At 43.0% G+C, this 16,837-nt stretch overlaps 1 protein-coding gene across 1 annotated transcript; it reads right to left on the bottom strand.

Annotated features, from left to right (window-relative positions):
• Nucleotides 1-3,020: 3,020 nt before the first annotated feature.
• Nucleotides 3,021-13,897, bottom strand: CUNH19orf18 (chromosome unknown C19orf18 homolog). The gene is made up of 7 exons (XM_004780498.3): nucleotides 12,948-13,897; nucleotides 12,760-12,825; nucleotides 8,799-8,864; nucleotides 8,283-8,375; nucleotides 7,518-7,620; nucleotides 4,757-4,941; nucleotides 3,021-3,369 (listed from the first exon to the last, which is right to left on the bottom strand). Exons 1-7 carry the CDS (start codon nucleotides 13,027-13,029, stop codon nucleotides 3,251-3,253), a joined length of 714 nt encoding a protein of 237 aa, XP_004780555.1. The 5' UTR covers nucleotides 13,030-13,897; the 3' UTR covers nucleotides 3,021-3,250.
• Between the last annotated feature and the right edge of the window lie 2,940 nt (nucleotides 13,898-16,837).

Here is a 16,837-nt window from a genome sequence, read left to right as displayed (position 1 = left end):
GCGAAATTTAGTTCTGGTTAGGGACGCCTAATTCAAGAGCCCCTTGGCGCCAGAGGACACTGGGAAACAGAGGTTCTAGGTCCCAAGGGGAACTTAGCTCCTTCCGAAAGAGGCCGCACTTAGGTTTCTGGAGGGTCTGACTGCAACTGAGCACCTATTTGGAGACATGTTTTTTTAGAGTCCAGGAAGTTCAGCATGCTCTCAGAAGCTAAACATATTCTTTCGGGTGCTCCCAAAGGCTACAGATCGAAATGCACAAAGTTTTCCAGTTAGTCACAAAATGTGTCCACTGTACTGTAATTCAAATGCATGCGCTCTGAAGAATTAGCCACTACTAGCAAGTGAACCGTGTATGTACAGCGACAAGAGGGAAAGTACTCCAGATAGAGGCATGACAAGGAAGATGGAGGAAGATGTGCTACCCTGAAGCAAGAGTACACATATGGATCTGTGTAACCTACGATGTCGTGTGGTGAGCTTTTATCCATTCACGTCTCTTATTCACTGTCCTTATATTCACTTCCTTTAAGATCTGACATTGATCTCAAAAGCAGAACAATGAAAGAAATACTATTTTGATACAGGACAATGTCTGCAGTGTTCACGGGTGGAGCAGGCATGCGAAGTGTGCTCTGAATCCCAAAATGGGGACGCCTGGGTGGCTCAGTTGGTTGGACGACTGCCTTCGGCTCAGGTCATGATCCTGGAGTCCCGGGATCGAGTCCCGCATCGGGCTCTCAGCTCCACGGGGAGTCTGCTTCTCTCTCTGACCTTCTCCTTGCTCATGCTCTGTCTCACTTTCTCTCTCTCAAATAAATATTTTTAAAAAATGAATACCAAAATGTAGGGGTATCATAAACCCATGATCTCATCTCTTTCCAGAAAAGTGGTTATCATTTCCTCTGTGATTACAGGCAGTATTCTGCATGAGGAATTGATATCTCAGAAAAAGTTGTAAAATGCAAATTATAGAAAGCTATTAATTTTTGTAACTGTGTAAGGTGATGGATATTAACTAGAGTTGTTGTAACCATTTCACAGTGTATACAAATATGGAATCATTATGCTGTACACCTGAAACATAATGTTATATGTCAATTATACCTCAATTTGTAAAAGGATTTTATATATTTGTCAGAGAGAGAAAGAGAACACAAGCAGAGGGAGCTGCAGGCAGAGGAAGAAGTTCAGCAAGCTCCGGCTGCGCAACAAGCCCAATGAAGAACTGGATCTTGATCCAAGTCAAGCAGACTGAGCCACCCAGGTGCCCCTGCTGTCTCCTGGGCCACCTGCCCCACACATAACTCCTCCCTGGCTGCGCCACCAAGGCAGGTGCAAACTGTTGGCTGAAAAATTCTTTGGACCATCCCAATTCCTAATATATATCGCACTATTCCTTTGTCATGTTGTCTATTACAATTTTTGTTGTTATAATTTTTTTATTTTATGAAAGATGGAAACTGAAAGGAAGAGTTGGGAAGCCTGGGTCTGGCTGGCTTCAGTTCACCCTCAAATTAAACAAAATCGGTTTTTTTAACAGTTTGTTTGAGATCTATTTCACATACCACAACATTTACTCTTTTTTAAAGAGTACAATCCAAGTGTGGTGGAGGTTTTTTGGTTTGTTTTTTTAGTATATTCACCAGGTTGTACAACCATCACAACTATCTAATTTTTTTAAGATTTTATTTATTTATTTGACAGACAGAGATCACAAGTAGGCAGAGAGGCAGGCAGAGAGAGAGAGAGAGGAGGAAGCAGGCTTCCTGCTGAGCAGAGAGCCTGATGCGGGACTCAATCCCAGGACCCTGAGATCATGACCTGAGCCGAAGGCAGCGGCTTAACCCACTGAGCCACCCAGGCACCCCGACAACTATCTAATATTTAAACATTTTCCTTACCCCAAAAAGAAACCCCACACCCGGGGCACCTGGGTGGCTCAATGGGTTAAAGCCTCTGCCTTTGGCTCAGGTCATGATCCTGGGGTCCTGGGATCGAGCCCCACATTGGGCTCTCTGCTCGGTGAGGAGCCTGCTTCCTCCTCTCGCTCTGTCTGCCTCTCTGCCTACTTGTGATCTCTGTCAAATAAATAAATAAAATCTTAAAAAAAAAAAAAAAGAAACCCCACACCCATCAGCAGTCCTTCCCTTTTCTCCCCTCACCCAGTTCCTGGAACCACTTATCTACTTTCTGCCTCTATGTATTTGGTTCTTTTGGGCATTTTGGATAAATGAAATCAGAAAATTTGTGACCTCTGTGTCTAACATACTTCATTTAGCATAATTTTTTCAAGGTTTTTCTATGTCGTAGATGTATCAGTATTTCTTTCTTATAGCTGAAGAATATTCTGTTATATGGATAGACCCCCCACTTTATCTTTTTGTCAGTTGATGGACTGCTGGGTTGTTTCCACTTCTTTGCTCTCATGGGTAACACTGCTGTGAACATTTGTGTGCAGGTTTTTCTGTGTATGTGTGTTTTCGGTTCTCTTGGACCTAACCCTAAGAGTGGAACTGCTGGGTCATGTTGAGCCTTTCTGCTTCACTTTCTGAGGAACCATCAGACCGTTTCCAAAGCACTGACCTGTTTGGAGTCAGTCTTGACTCCTGTATTCCCACAGCTCTCAGCAGCTCCCGGCTGACAGCGCCCACCATAACTGGCCACACTTGACACCTCCCTACCTGCAGCCCCTTTTTCCCCACCGGATCCCAGGTCCTTAAAAACAGGGATGATGTTAATCCATTAGCTGCATGTTAGTCCAGTGTCAAATCTATTAGGATATTCTCAGCTTTCCTTTGAGGAGATTGGGCACAAGGTACCACAACTGACAGATAATATCCCTGGAAAAGTTTTGTATCGTGAAAGTAGTTCCTTGGCTTGGTCTGAGAGACTGCCCAAAGAAATTGTTCATGCTTCTGGTTAGGAGCAAGAAAAGAAAATCCTAAAAAACATAAATAAATAATTTTGAAACAAAGGGGAAAAAATCCTGACAGTCTCTCTTTTGTACTCAGGAAGTTGGATTTTATCTTTTTCAATATGTTTTAATTATTAATGGACTATGAGAGCTAAGAAGTAAGACTCACTGCATATATGGATTTATTTTCGGTTATATACTTCTAGTTTTCTTCTTTAGAGTGCTCTGGACAGAGCTCTCGAGGAGTAAGTCCTGCTCAGGTCCCCAGTCGCGGGTCGTCCCTGCAGCTGTGGGCTCCATGCTGGCTAGCATGTCCTGCATCATTTTCGTTTGCTCTCATAGATCCTCTGAGAATATACCAGGCATAGAATTCCCCATTTTTGTTCCCTTTAATAAATTTTGCTCTTTCCTCAATCTCTTGTTTTCCACATGCTTTCTTCTTTTGGATCTAATAACTAAAATACAGATATAATGTTATTGAGGTACTAGTAAATGAGGAATAGACAAAAGGTGAAAGGAAAAGTATGGAAAAATAAAGTACAAAGAGTAGAATTTTCAAGATAAAATGAATGTTTTTCATCTGAAAAGCATGGTGAAAACTGAATTTAAATTTATTTAACTCCCCCAAATAAAGTTATTTTCCCACATCTTATAAATGCTTTATAAATTCTCAGTTAAAAAAAAATAATGTCGGCTGATGAATGGATAAAGATGTGATGTATATACACAAAGGAATATTACTCAGCTATAAAAAAATGAAATCTTGTCATTTGTAATGACATGGATGGAGCTAGAGAGTGTTATGCTAAGTGAATTAAGTCCATCAGTGAAAGACAAATATATGATTTTACTCATATGTGGAATTTAAGAAACAAATGAGCAAAGGGGGGAAAGAGAGAGAGAGAAGGAGAGAAGCAATCCAAGAAACAGACCCATAGAGAGCAAACAGATGGCTACCAGGAGGAGGTGGGGGGGCGATTAAGGAGTTCACTTGCTGTGATGAACATTGGGTGTCTTATGGAAGTTCCAAATCACTATATTGTACACTTGAAACTAATAGTACCCTGTATGTTAACTAACTGGATTTTAAATAAAATTTTTTAAAAAAGAATACAGAAAAGCTATACTTCAATGTAAGGAAAAGACATTGAAAAAGTATTTCCTAAGGGTAAACAAAGACATTGGTGTCAGTAAGCATCACTGGTCACTGCACTACTGGCCTTCCGGCCTGTCTCTGACTCCTGTGTCTGGGGTTGTGAGAGAGGAGATCCACACACCGGAAGACTGGCATGGCTGAATCAGACAGTGCACTCAAAATATTTTGGCTCTAGAATTTTTGTAAGAAGCTATCTCAGAGCTTCTACAAAATCAGGTTTATGTGAACACATATGCTGGCTTCTCCTCACAAAGATTTGCGGGCATGGTGAGTACCTCTCCTACAAGTGTCCATTCTGGGGGTCTGGATCCTGTTCCCACATCAGATGGAGGCAGACTATGCAAGAGAGACATCTGTCTCCCTGTGTTCTATACTCAGGAATAGTGCCACCCTGAGAAGTGTGTTTAAAGGAAGATTTAGTCTGGGGGAAGTTTGGTCTCCTGAACTCTGCTCTTGGTCCTTGGAATTGCCCCACAAAAGGAACCGAGCAACCCAAGGCTGTTTTCCCCTCTGTGCAGTTTGATGAGAACACTTCATTTCTGCAGATGTGGCTGTAAATATTCACCTTCATTACCTCAAACTCCACTAAATCCCTCTTCGCTTTGCCTCTGGAAACGAAACCATGAGGGCCCGCTCAGCTTTTGTGTGAGTTCGCATCTGACAGGACAAACTGGCCCTGTGTTTACCTGAGTGAATGAACTTCTCCAGCTCCTCCTCATTCTCTGGAAGCAGGTAGGCGGACTCATCCAGGCTCTCTCTCTCAGAGTCCTCACCCACATTGTCGACGTCGTCGTCTCCTCCCAGGAATGGTACGCTGACATTGTTATAAAGCCACACCAGTTGCTGTCTTTCCTCCGCGTGCACCAGCCTACTGGAGAAGAATGTGCATGAGCTTAAGAGCGCAGCTTTCACGGGGAATCATTCTACCTTAATCCTGCGACTTTTGCTTGAAAAGCAATCACTGTACCTGGCGGTAGGCGCGGGAAGGAGGCAGAAACAGACACTCTCCAGTGTGTGCTGACAGGCAAGAAAGGATGTAGCTCAGGGCCAGGACTAGGTGAGGTGAATAAGGAACTCATGTGGAGTACAACAGAATATAATAATATCTTCTTTTTAAACTACATAATATCTTTTTTTTTAAAGATTTATTTATTTATTTGACAGAGAGAGATTACAAGTAGGCAGAGAGGCAGGCAGAGAGAGAGAGAGGAGGAAGCAGGCTCCCTGCTGAGCAGAGAGCCCGACGCGGGACTCGATCCCAGGACCCTGAGATCATGACCTGAGCCGAAGGCAGTGGCTTAACCCACTGAGCCACCCAGGTGCCCATAAACTACATAATATCTTAATGCAACATTTTACAAAAGAAAAAGGAATGCCAAGAGATCCGTGACGAACAAAATATCAACATTTTAAATAAAGTCCAGGCAGGTATTACTGATTCTTCCTTTTGCTCGCTCTCCGGTGTGGCTTGGTGCAACACTATTACTGATCCTGTATTTAAAATGTTGGCATTTTGGGCGCCTGGGTGGCTCAGTGGGTTAAGCCGCTGCCTTCAGCTCAGGTCATGATCTCAGAGTCCTGGAATCAAGTCCCACATCAGGCTCTCTGCTCAGCAGAGAGCCTGCTTCCCTCTCTCTCTCTCTGCCTGCCTCTCCATCTACTTGTGATTTCTCTCTGTCAAATAAATAAATAAAATATTTAAAAAAAATAAAATAATAAAATAAAATGTTGGCATTTTGTTCATCATGGATATTTTTTTTAAGTAATTGTAGATTTTATAAAATACTGCATTAAAACATCATTCATCCTGATGACTGAGTGTTTTGGCACCCTCTTAAATTTTGTATCTGAGGTGAGTGCCTTGCTCACTCCACCAGGTCCAGCCTGGGCTAGGCTTCTGCCTTCGGCTCAGGTCATGATCTCAGGGTCCTGGGATCGAGTCCCGCATCGGGCTCTCTGCTCAGCAGGGAGCCTGCTTCCCTCTCTCTCTCTCTGTCTGCTTGTGATCTCTGTCTGTCAAATCAACAAATAAAAATCTTTAAAAAAAAAAAAGGTGAATCCCTATGTATATGTTTTTATGTATTTTTTTAAAAGATTTATTTGTTAGGGCACCTGGGTGGCTCAGTGGGTTGGGCTGCTGCCTTCAGCTCGGGTCATGATCTCAGGGTCCTGGGATCAAGCCCCGCATTGGGCTCTCTGCTCTGCAGGGAGCCTGCTTCCCTCTCTCTCTATCTCTCTCTCTCTCTCTGCCTGCCTCTCTGCCTACTTGTGATCTCTGTCTGTCAAATAAATAAATAAAATCTTAAAAAAAAAATTTATTTATTTAGGGTGCCTCAGTGGCTCAGTCAGTTAACTTTTGCATTGGCCTGAATGGAACTGGAGGGGATTATGCTGAGTGAAGTAAGTCAAGCAGAGAAAGACAATTACCATATGGTTTCACTTATATGTGGAACATAAGGAATAGCACAGAGGACATTAGGGGAACGAAGGTTAAACTGAAAGGGGGAATCAGAGGGGGAAATGAACCGTGAGACACTATGGACTCTGGGAAATAATCTGAGGGTTTCAGAGGGGCAAGGGGTGGGCAGAGTTGCCTGCTGATGGGTATCAGGAGGGCATGTGTTGTAATGAGCACTGGGTGTCATATGCAAACAACGGATCATGGAACACTACATCAAAAACTAATGATGTACTACATGGTGACCCAAATAACAAATTAAAAAATAAATAAAAATTTTTAAAAATTTTTAAATTTTGGGGGCATCCGGTTGGCTCAGCTGGTTAAGCAGCTGCCTTCGGCTCAGGTCATGATTCCAGGCCATGATTCCATGAGCCCACATCTGGTTCTCTGCTTGGCGGGGAGCCTGCTTCCCCCCTCCCTCTGCCTGCTACTCTACCTACTTGTGCTCTCTCTCTGTCAAATAAATAAATAAAATCTTTAGGGGCACCTGGGTGGCTCAGTGGTTAAGCCTCTGCCTTCGGCTCAGGTCATGATCTCAGGGTCTTGGGATCGAGCCCCGCATCGGGCTCTCTGCTCAGCGGGGAGCCTGCTTCCCCCTCTCTCTCTCTGCCTGCCTCTCTGCCTACTTGTGATCTCTGTAAAATAAATAAATAAAATCTTTTAAAAAATAAATAAATAAATAAATAAAATCTTTAAAATTTTTTTAACTTTTAAATAATCAGCATTTTCATTTAAAAAAATATAATGCTTTTCAATATATTCTATCCTACTAAAATGTATTCTGTCCTAATTGTTTTTTTCTTCATTTACATTGTGACCCAACATGAGTACAGTCCATATTCTGAAAAACACAGGTGGGGAGGTTTAGAATGACAGTAATAATTTAGTGATTTTAAGAATTATCATCATCAGCATTACTAAATAATAGCCTGGTTAATTTGTTATGTCTTACTTGAGGTTGGTAATGTTACTTAGTAAATACTTACTATATCACATAAGAAATCACGATTCCACATACCAGGGCAATGGTAAAGGCTACACATGCAATTATAATTACTTGAACAAGAGCAGGTCTGTGCGAAATCAGTGCTAAAAATGGAAAGAACGGTTCACATAAAATTTCATTTCACTTGTGTCTATCAGTTAATATATTTGTTAACCATATTGTTATTTCAAAGGGGGATGGGAGACAAAATCCAAAGTACCATAAAAATAGCATCCTTAATTTTAAAAAATATGGAGGCTTGGGGCACCTGGGTGGCTTAGTGGGTTAAAGCCTCTGCCTTCCGATCAGGTCGTGGTCCCAGGGTCCTGGGATCCAGGCCCGCACCTGGCTTTCCACTTAGCAGGGAGCCTTCTTCCCCCTCTCTCTCTGCCTGCCTCTTTGTCTACTTGTGATCTGTCTGTCAAATAAATAAACAAAATCTTTTTAAAATAAATAAATAAATAAATAATATGGAGGCTAGATCGCATGGCCTGTGTGAACAAATACACTTTGAATTCCCATGGAAAGGAATCCCCAACTCTATTTGCCTCCTCTGCCTCTGGTCCTTTGCCAAAGCCCGGCTCTCACTCTGTAGGGATGCTGCCCAGATCACAGGATCCCTGACTCGGTCTAGCAGCACCTGCCAGCTCTGTGGCCGCAAGGACAGCAGCTTTAGTTTGGTGACTCAGGTGTTGCACGGATGGTGTCAGGGTGTGCGGTGCCGTGCTGAGAGGGTGTTAGAGACTGAGAACGCCATTCCCCCAACCTGCATTCCAGGTCTCAGCGCTCGCCGGTGTCGGATGTACTCTGAGATTCCGGCTGCTCTTGCTGAGGTCAGGTGGACGACTCTCCCCCCTGCCTGAGACGAGAGAAGAGTTACTGTTCGCACAAACTGCACAAAACAGCAACTCCACGGCGAGTACGCTCTTCGGCTACTTGCAAAACTTCACACACCACGGAGATTACTCTTCACCCGCACTTGGCCGTCCCACCCCCGTCCCTTCCATGGCACAGAAAGTTCAGCAACTGAACGAAAAACGCCCTGAGCTTCACGCCTCAGTGAAAGCTCAGCCGAGCATGGCGGGAAGAAAGTGCGCTGGGAAAGGGCTAGCGGTGTCTTTGGTATTGAGGAGAGATGAGGGCAGCTCCCAGGAGGGCTAAGGGATAGGAAGATGGGTTTTGCTTTCTAAGATGGGAGAACGGACAGCGCTTTCATAGGAGGACGGGACTGATATTTAAACTGTGATATTTAAACTACAGGAAACGAGGAGGGACTTGGCACCTGTGCCTGTGCTTGTGCCAGTCGGTGGAGATGGACGGTGGTGCACTGGCTGGGGCCATCCTCGGCCTAGAAAGAAAGGAAAGCAAAGAAGGAGGGTGAGGTTGCAGGTGGATGGGGAGGGGGATGCAGATACTCTGTTTTGACTGCTTGGATTTTGCCAGTTAGGGAGGAAACAAGGCCACCCCTCAAGGCAAGCCTGAGGTAATCATGTTGGGGGTTTTCTAGAGCAAGAAAAATTGATATGAAAGTCCCCTGCAGAACAGGAGAGTAGGTGGGTTAGGGAAATGAGAAACACACACATATATATACACACACACACACATACACACACACACACATATATTATTTAAAGGTTTATTTATTTATTTTAGAAAGAGAAAGAGGAGGGGCAGAGGGAGAGAGAGAATCTCCAGCAGACTCCCTGCTGAGTGCAGAGCCCAAAATAGGGCTTGGATCTTAAGACCCTGAGATCAAAACCTGAGCCAAAACCAAGAGTCAGATGCTTAACTAACTGTATCACCCAGGTACCTCAAGAAACATATTTTTTAAAAAAGATTTTATTTATTTATTTGACAGACAGAGATCACAAGTAGGTAGAGAGGCAAGCAGAGAGCAGGGGCAGGGAAGCAGTCTCCCTGCTGAGCAGAGAGCCCAATGTGGGCCTCGATCCCAGGACCCTGGGATCATGACCTGAGCTGAAGGCAAAGGCTTTAGCCCACTGCCCCAAGAAACATATTTTTTAGTAGTTTCTTAGAAATGAAATTTCTGTCTATATTGACTATATTTTCTTATTTTCTGTATTTTTAAGGCATTTTATTTTTTTATTTTTTTATTTTTTTTTATTTTTTAAAGATTTTATTTATTTATTTGACAGACAGAGATCACAAGTAGGCAGAGAGGCAGGCAGAGAGAGAGGAAGGGAAGCAGGCTCCCTGCTGAGCAGAGAGCCTGATGCAGGCTCCATCCCAGGACCCTGGGAACAATGACCTGAGCTGAAGGCAGAGGCTTTAACCCACTGAGCCACCCAGGCGCCCCTAAGGCATTTTATTTTTAAGTAATCTCTGCACCCAACGTGGGGATCGAACTCACAATCCTGAGACCAAGAGTTGCACACTCCACTGACTGAGCCAGGCTTTCCTATTTTCTGTATTTTTGAGGTTTTTCACATCTGAGGTTTTTTCACATCTGACAGACTGTCCCTCCCAGGGTTAGCTATTTCCTAAAGTTCATGGAAACCTCCCCTCTGAGCATGCCTTTGATATAAACTAACCAATCCAGAGCCCACAGCTCCAACTACCTCTCACACAACAAGCCAATGTTTCCCCTACCCTAAATATTCCCAGGGCCAGGTGCTGGACAACTAGAAACCACTCCTATAGCCCAGAGCCCACCGAAATCATTCCAACTATCCACTACTCTGTGTCCCTACCCCACTTCACTCTTTCTTTCCCATGAAAACACCAATAAGGACTCTGAGCCATGCTCCTCCCTCTTGCCCTGCTTCTAGAAATCTGTGAATATAATGTTCTTCCATCATGAACAATCATTTCTGTGTCTATATGTCTTATTATACCTGATTAAAATAAATCCCAGGCATATTTCAGTACTCTGGGCCAAAAAGTAAATACATTCTTTTTGTATTTATAAGGATTGCCAATTGCCCTCTGTAGAAGTTGCACTCTTTCCTTGCCTACACACAAGATATGAGATTATATACACTTGAAGCTAATAGGATGTCATACATTCATTATACTTCAGTTTTTAAAAATGTTATATTGGGGCACCTGGGTGGCTCAGTCGTTTAAGAGTCCGACTCTTGATTTTGGCACAGGTCTCGATCTCAGGGTGTGAACTGAAGCCCTGTGCTGGGCTCCATTAAAAAAAAAGAAGCAAGTTTATTAAAAAAAAAAAAAAAGAAGAAGAAGAAGCAAGAGATTATATTTCCCAACTCTTTTGCCAGTTTTTTTTTTAAGATTTTATTTATTTGACAGACAAGAGATCACAAGTAGGCAGAGAGGCAGGCAGAGAGAGAGGAGGAAGCAGGCTCCCTGTTGAGCAGAGAGCCTGATGTGGGGCTCGATCTCAGGACCCTGGGATCATGACCTGAGCCGAAGGCAGAGGCTTTAACCCACTGAGCCACCCAGGCGCCCCTTTTGCCAGTTTTCTTAATGAAACATTTGCCCACTCTCAACATGATAGCTGAAAATTGGAATGAGTATTTCCCTTATTATGAGTTAGGCATCTTTTCATATAACCAAGAGCTAAGGGTTACAGAGAAAATTGGGAATCTTCCAATGATCTAAAACAATTCTGTCCTCTATCTCCATATTGGAACCTGCACTTGGGACCCAAAGCTTGGACGCACCAGAGGTCTCAGCAAACCTCTAGTGTAAGCTCATAACACCAGTTAGTTTCAAAGTAAAGATTAAAATGCAGGTCTCCTGATACCTTGGCAAGAATTCAATCTCTGGGCTTTGGCAGTAGGGGGATGAACAGGCAAGTGAGGTATTCATAGCTGAGCTTTAGAAAAGTTCCTAATGTGTTTGGGAGGGCTGCTGTATTGTTTTTAAGATTTTCTGTATTTTGGGCCAGCTGGGTGGCTCAGTAATTAAGCATCTGCCTTCAGCTCAGGTCATGATCCCTAGATCCTGGGATCAAGCCCCAGGTCAGGCTCCCTGCTTGGTGGGAAGCCTACTTCTCCTTCTTCCACTCAGCCTGCTTGTGCTCCCTGTCTCGCAGTCTCTCTCTCTTTCTCTCTCTCTGTCAATTAAATAAATAAATAAAATGTATTTTGAAAAAGTCTGTATTTCCTGATGCTTGGACATCTGTGCTATTTTCTAATCTGTTCTGAGTGGCATCATAACTAAACCAACCATCCACAGGGCACTCATTTTTCTGATTTGCAGAAAGGACTGTACAGATTAGTGATGACCACTGTGGGGCGCCCTCTGGAGCCATATACCACAGCAGCTCTGGGAATGTTCCTGAATCCCAGGCACCATCCCAGATCCCTTGACTTACCATTACGCCCTGTGAATTGCTTGGGCATAATAGGTCTTGGAGCTAGAAAGCCGTTCAAAGGGATCAGAGAGAAGAGACAAGTTTAAGACAGATTTAGGAAAATAAAGAAATAACTTGGCATTAGACAAGGGGACCTAATAGCTAAGAAGGTAAATACTGTTAATAAATTTATTATAATGCCTCAAAGAAATATGTGGCTTAATCTGCAATTTGTTCTGTTTCTATCCAGCATTTCCTTTCATGAATATAGGGGGTTAAGAACATAATGCATTTGCTTTCTGATCTGTTTTTGCAGTCATATGAGCTGGTTGAGGACCTGACAAATTTGAAGGGATCTGTGCTATCATCGGAAGGTCAGAGAGCCAGGGCCAGGGAGGGCCCCATGGCAATATCCTTTCCTCCTACAGAATTACAAGCTATTATATTGTGCAGATAGCATTTCCCTTGTACAGAATAGAAGTCATTTATAAGTACCATGTCTCTTCACAAAGAGTTACTGCCTGGTTCACCAATTGTCAGGGTCATTTTCTCTGTTTTGAGATAAACAGAGTTTTAGGACTTAAAATGCAAAGCATAGAAAACAGATAATTATAAAGAACATTTTATGCTTGCTGTATCTGGATTCCTATGGTCTACCACCAGAATGTGCCCCCACATTACAATTAAAGCCATACAGACACATTCAAATGATCCTGAGGCAGGCAAATTTTCTGTGTGTGATGAGTGAAATGAAAGAGAGGCACAGTAATCCCTGAAAAGAAAGCACAGCTTACCAAGAAAGAATAATACCGGACTAATTTTCAAGCAATGCTTATCTAATTATATTACTGTATGGCGCATGCTCCTAGCAAATACGTAAGACAAGACACATTCATACAGTGAATAGGATGACCCCAGACTATGGTTCCCATTTCACCTAATGAGTAATACAATGACTTACCTCTGAGTCTTGAGAAAACACCTTCCTGCTTAGTGACATTTGTGGATGTTTGTGACTGTTTGTAGCCTTGAAAAGAAAACTTGTAGCAGTGAAATGTAATTACCCCTTCTTATTTCCCCTGAAACAAGTAAAAAAATAGTTGAAGTTACCCATTAAGTCTGTTGCTAGATCAACTGGTTGGAACTCACCTCCATAAGGCAAGCATAGAAGAAGTGGGCATTCTATTAAAAACAAAACTAGAAAGGTGAAAGAACTTTGAACCTTGTCCATCACTCCAAAACTGTTAGTCTTTCAGCATACGGATGAAAGGATAGATTTAGCTATAGCATAGTATCTGCCCTGTATTTATGAGGAACTAAGAAACTCTGCTCCCTACAGAATGTTTGGGTTCTGACCTGGAGTTACCAGTGTGAGGTCAGCTCACGTTGCCACATGGACTTCCTCCACGGAACCAGGTCAAACAATGGGGATACTAACAGGATGGGGCATGGGAAGAGGCTCATCTGTGGAGAACAGAACCAGGGCCCTGCCCTCGGGGAGTGTACAGACCAGTGAGGAGGCAGCAAAGATCATTGAAAATTCAGTGGGACACACAAGAAGCCAACAGAGAACACAGTAGGGCTGTGTAGTCAAAAGCCTAAATTCTAGTCCGAGTCTCTGGCTTCCTAAACCTTCCTGCTTGATCAGGTAACTTAAGCCTTGGGTTTCAGCTTCCTCATCTGTAAAAACAGGAGAAAGAAATAGCACCTACCTCACAGGACTATAGCAATGTCTGAATAATGTAACCCATGCAAAGCTCAAAAAGTGTTGGCACTGAGTGTTAGTTCTTGCTGGAAAACGGGAGAGCATCTGCAAAAAAGCAATTCAGTACACCTCCACCCTCTGGGTACTCTTCAGAACCATAGACCCCTTTGGCTGCCTCCAGAAATTTCTTTAAAGGAGATTAATTGAATCATCTCAAAATGTGGAAATGGAATTGAAAATAGCATAGAAGATTGTCCCTTGTACATGTCCTTTGTCAATCCAGTAGTTCTCAAAATACCCAAGGCAATTTTTGATTCACCTCTACCAATAACAATAGCAGACCAGATCTTCGGTTGCTTGTGAAGTCCCCTGGGATTAGAAACTGGTTCCACTTGCACTGTACCTAAAGGCCAGCTATCCTTTCTTTCTTTCTTTTTTTTAGATGTATTTATTTATTTATTTATTTATTTATTTATTTATTTTAGAGAGGAGGGGAAGGGGCAGAGGAAGAGGGAGAAAGAGTCTTAAGCAGATGCTGCGCTAAGCACACAGCCCAACTTGGGCTCAATCTCATGACCCTGAAATCACAACTTGAGAGGAAACCAAGAGTCGGATGCTTAACTGACTGCACCACCCAGGTGCCCTGCAGCTACCCTTTCTGAATGTTTGTGAGATGACAAACCTAAATAAAACCCTCTAGATAGTTATACCCATATAGTGGACTATTGCCAGCTTCTTGCTTTACTCTTACAACACCCTTATTCCCATTCCTGTCCATAGCCTGATCCATATACAACACCCTCATTCCCATTCCTTTCTTCCTTCCATCCAGCTATACCTGGGGGATGATCCATGTAAGAACGTGGCTCCCATTCTCATTCTATGTTCTGCAATCTCAGAATTGCCATTCGGATCCACCTGGACAAGTTCATCTGCTATGTCTCTTTGGAGTTTTTGTTGTTGTTGTTGCTGTTAAGGAAGTTCCATGCCCAGGACAGAGCCCAAACAGGGTCTGATCTCATGACCCTGAGATCAAGACCTGAGCCAAGAACAACAGTCAGAAGTGAGCCACCAAGGTGCCCCTTTGGATTTCTTTTTGGACTGTTAATTACCCTATGGGCACTGCTCCTGCTAGACTTGACTTTGAACTGTCAGGATCCCCATGGAGACTGCTTTCTCTGGAGCTGGTTTTAGGATATCAACTTCCCAATGGTTACTACTGCTTTGCCCAGTCCTTTCCCTTAGGTCTCTGGACACCTGGCTCTTCAAGACCTGTTCCTGAATTGACTCATGTATTCCATGCACCCCGCCCCGCTGGATGAATTGTGCCAATCCATCAGAATACCACTGTGGGTTGGGCTAATGATACTGACAGATGTGCAGATCAGATCAAGCTATGAAGATTAGGCCAAGAGATAAACGTCTTCCATAACATAACCAAAACCTTCTAACAGATTCCCTTAAATCCAGCAAGCCCAAACTGTTCTCTTGGCTTTCTCCCACAAAGTCGGGTGCCTGGTTTAGAACTGGGTCTTAGACCCTTGGCATATGCCTAATAGGAGTCTTCCTGGTTTTTCCCTTTATCAAAGTTTGGCAATCCCAATCACCTTTAACCTGGGTGGCAAGCGTTATCCATCCCAATCAGTATTTTTAATGATGTTGAGACATCGCAAAGTAGAATGTAATTTTTAAAGTTCTAATTGACATAATATTGTATTAGTTTCAGGTGTACAATGATTTGATATTTGTAGATACTGCAAAATGATCACCACAATAAGTCTAATTAACATCTATTACCAGACAGTTAACAACATTTTTTTCTTGTGATGAGAACTTTTAAGATCCACTTTCTTAGCAACTGTAGCATTACATATGCAATATAATATTAACTTCAGTCACTATGCTGTACATTACATCCCAATGATGTATTCATTTTATAACTGGAAGTTTGTACCTTTTTACCCCCTTCACCCATTTTGCCATATTGTAAATTTTTAAACTTTATATTTTTCTGCTCCCTAAACACCCACGCAAATAGGCCGTGAGCACCCCACTCAGATGACCAGGTTCCCTAAGTGTTAAGACTGGTTCCTGCCTCAAGTGTTCCCCTTTGCCCTCCCCGAATATGTCTTATCAACATTCAAATGTATCAACAACATCCTCTCCCACCTATTCTTGTGTTCTCCATTCTGACCCCAAATAAAAGTACTTTCCCATGGATACTCACCTTCTGTGCCTACCTTCTTGGCTGAGCTCGCTCACTAGGTGCCCGCACTGAGCAGCCCCTCATGGGGTACAGTTGACTCCTGGTATTATAATCCTGTGGGTTTTGACAAATGTATCATGACATGTATCCAATCTTATAGTAGTACACAGCATAATTTTTGAGACATGCTGCTCCAAAACTCCTTTGTACTGCACCTCTTCATCTCTCTCTCCACCCTCTCCCGGGCAATCACCAATCTTCTTACTCTTTCTGTAATTTTGCCTTTTACAAAATCTCATATATTTGGACTCATATAATTTGAAGCCTTTTCAGATTGGCTTCTTTCACTTAGTAATATGTATTTGAAGTCCTCCCATGTCTTTCTCATAGCTCATTTCTTTTTAAAAGCTATTATTTTGTGGCTTTTTTTTTTAAAGATTTTATTTATTTATTTGACAGAGAGAGATCACAAGTAGGCAGAGAGGCAGGCAGAGAGAGAGAGAGGAGGAAGCAGGCTCCCTGCTGAGCAGAGAGCCCGACGCGGGACTCGATCCCATGACCCTGAGATCATGACCCGAGCCGAAGGCAGAGGCTCAACCCACTGAGCCACCCAGGTGCCCCTATTTTGTGGCTTTTTAAAAAAAGATTTTATTTGGGGCACCTGGGTGGCTAAGTGGTAAAGCCTCTGCCTTCAGCTCAGGTCATGATCCCAGGGTCCTGGGATCAAGCCCCGCATCAGGCTCTCTCCCTGCTCCGGAGGGAGCCCGCTTCCCTTCCTCTTTCTCTGCCTGTCTCTCTGCCTACTTGTGATCTCTGTCTGTCAAATAAATAAATAAATGAAGTCTTTAAAAATAATAATAATAAAAATAAATAAAAATAAAAAATATTTTATTTACTTATTTGACAGAGAGATAGAGTGCACAGGTAGGCAGTGTGGCAGCCAGAGGGAGAGGGAGAAGCAGGCTCTCCACTGAGCAGGCAGCCCGATTCAGGGCTCTATCCCAGTACCCTGAGACCATGACCTGAGCCGAAAGCAGAGGCTTAACCCACTGAGCCACCCATGTGCCCCTAAAAGCTATTATTCTGGATCATTAGTTTGGATGTTCTTAAATTTGCAGTTTAATTTAA

The sequence above is a fragment of the Mustela putorius genome, unplaced genomic scaffold (assembly GCF_011764305.1).
Source record: "Mustela putorius furo isolate JIRA1106 unplaced genomic scaffold, ASM1176430v1.1 tig00000196_pilon_pilon_pilon, whole genome shotgun sequence".
NCBI classification, from domain to species: Eukaryota; Metazoa; Chordata; class Mammalia; order Carnivora; family Mustelidae; genus Mustela; species Mustela putorius.
Note: the sequence above shows the minus strand (reverse complement) of the source record. Positions and strands in the feature narration are given on the sequence as shown.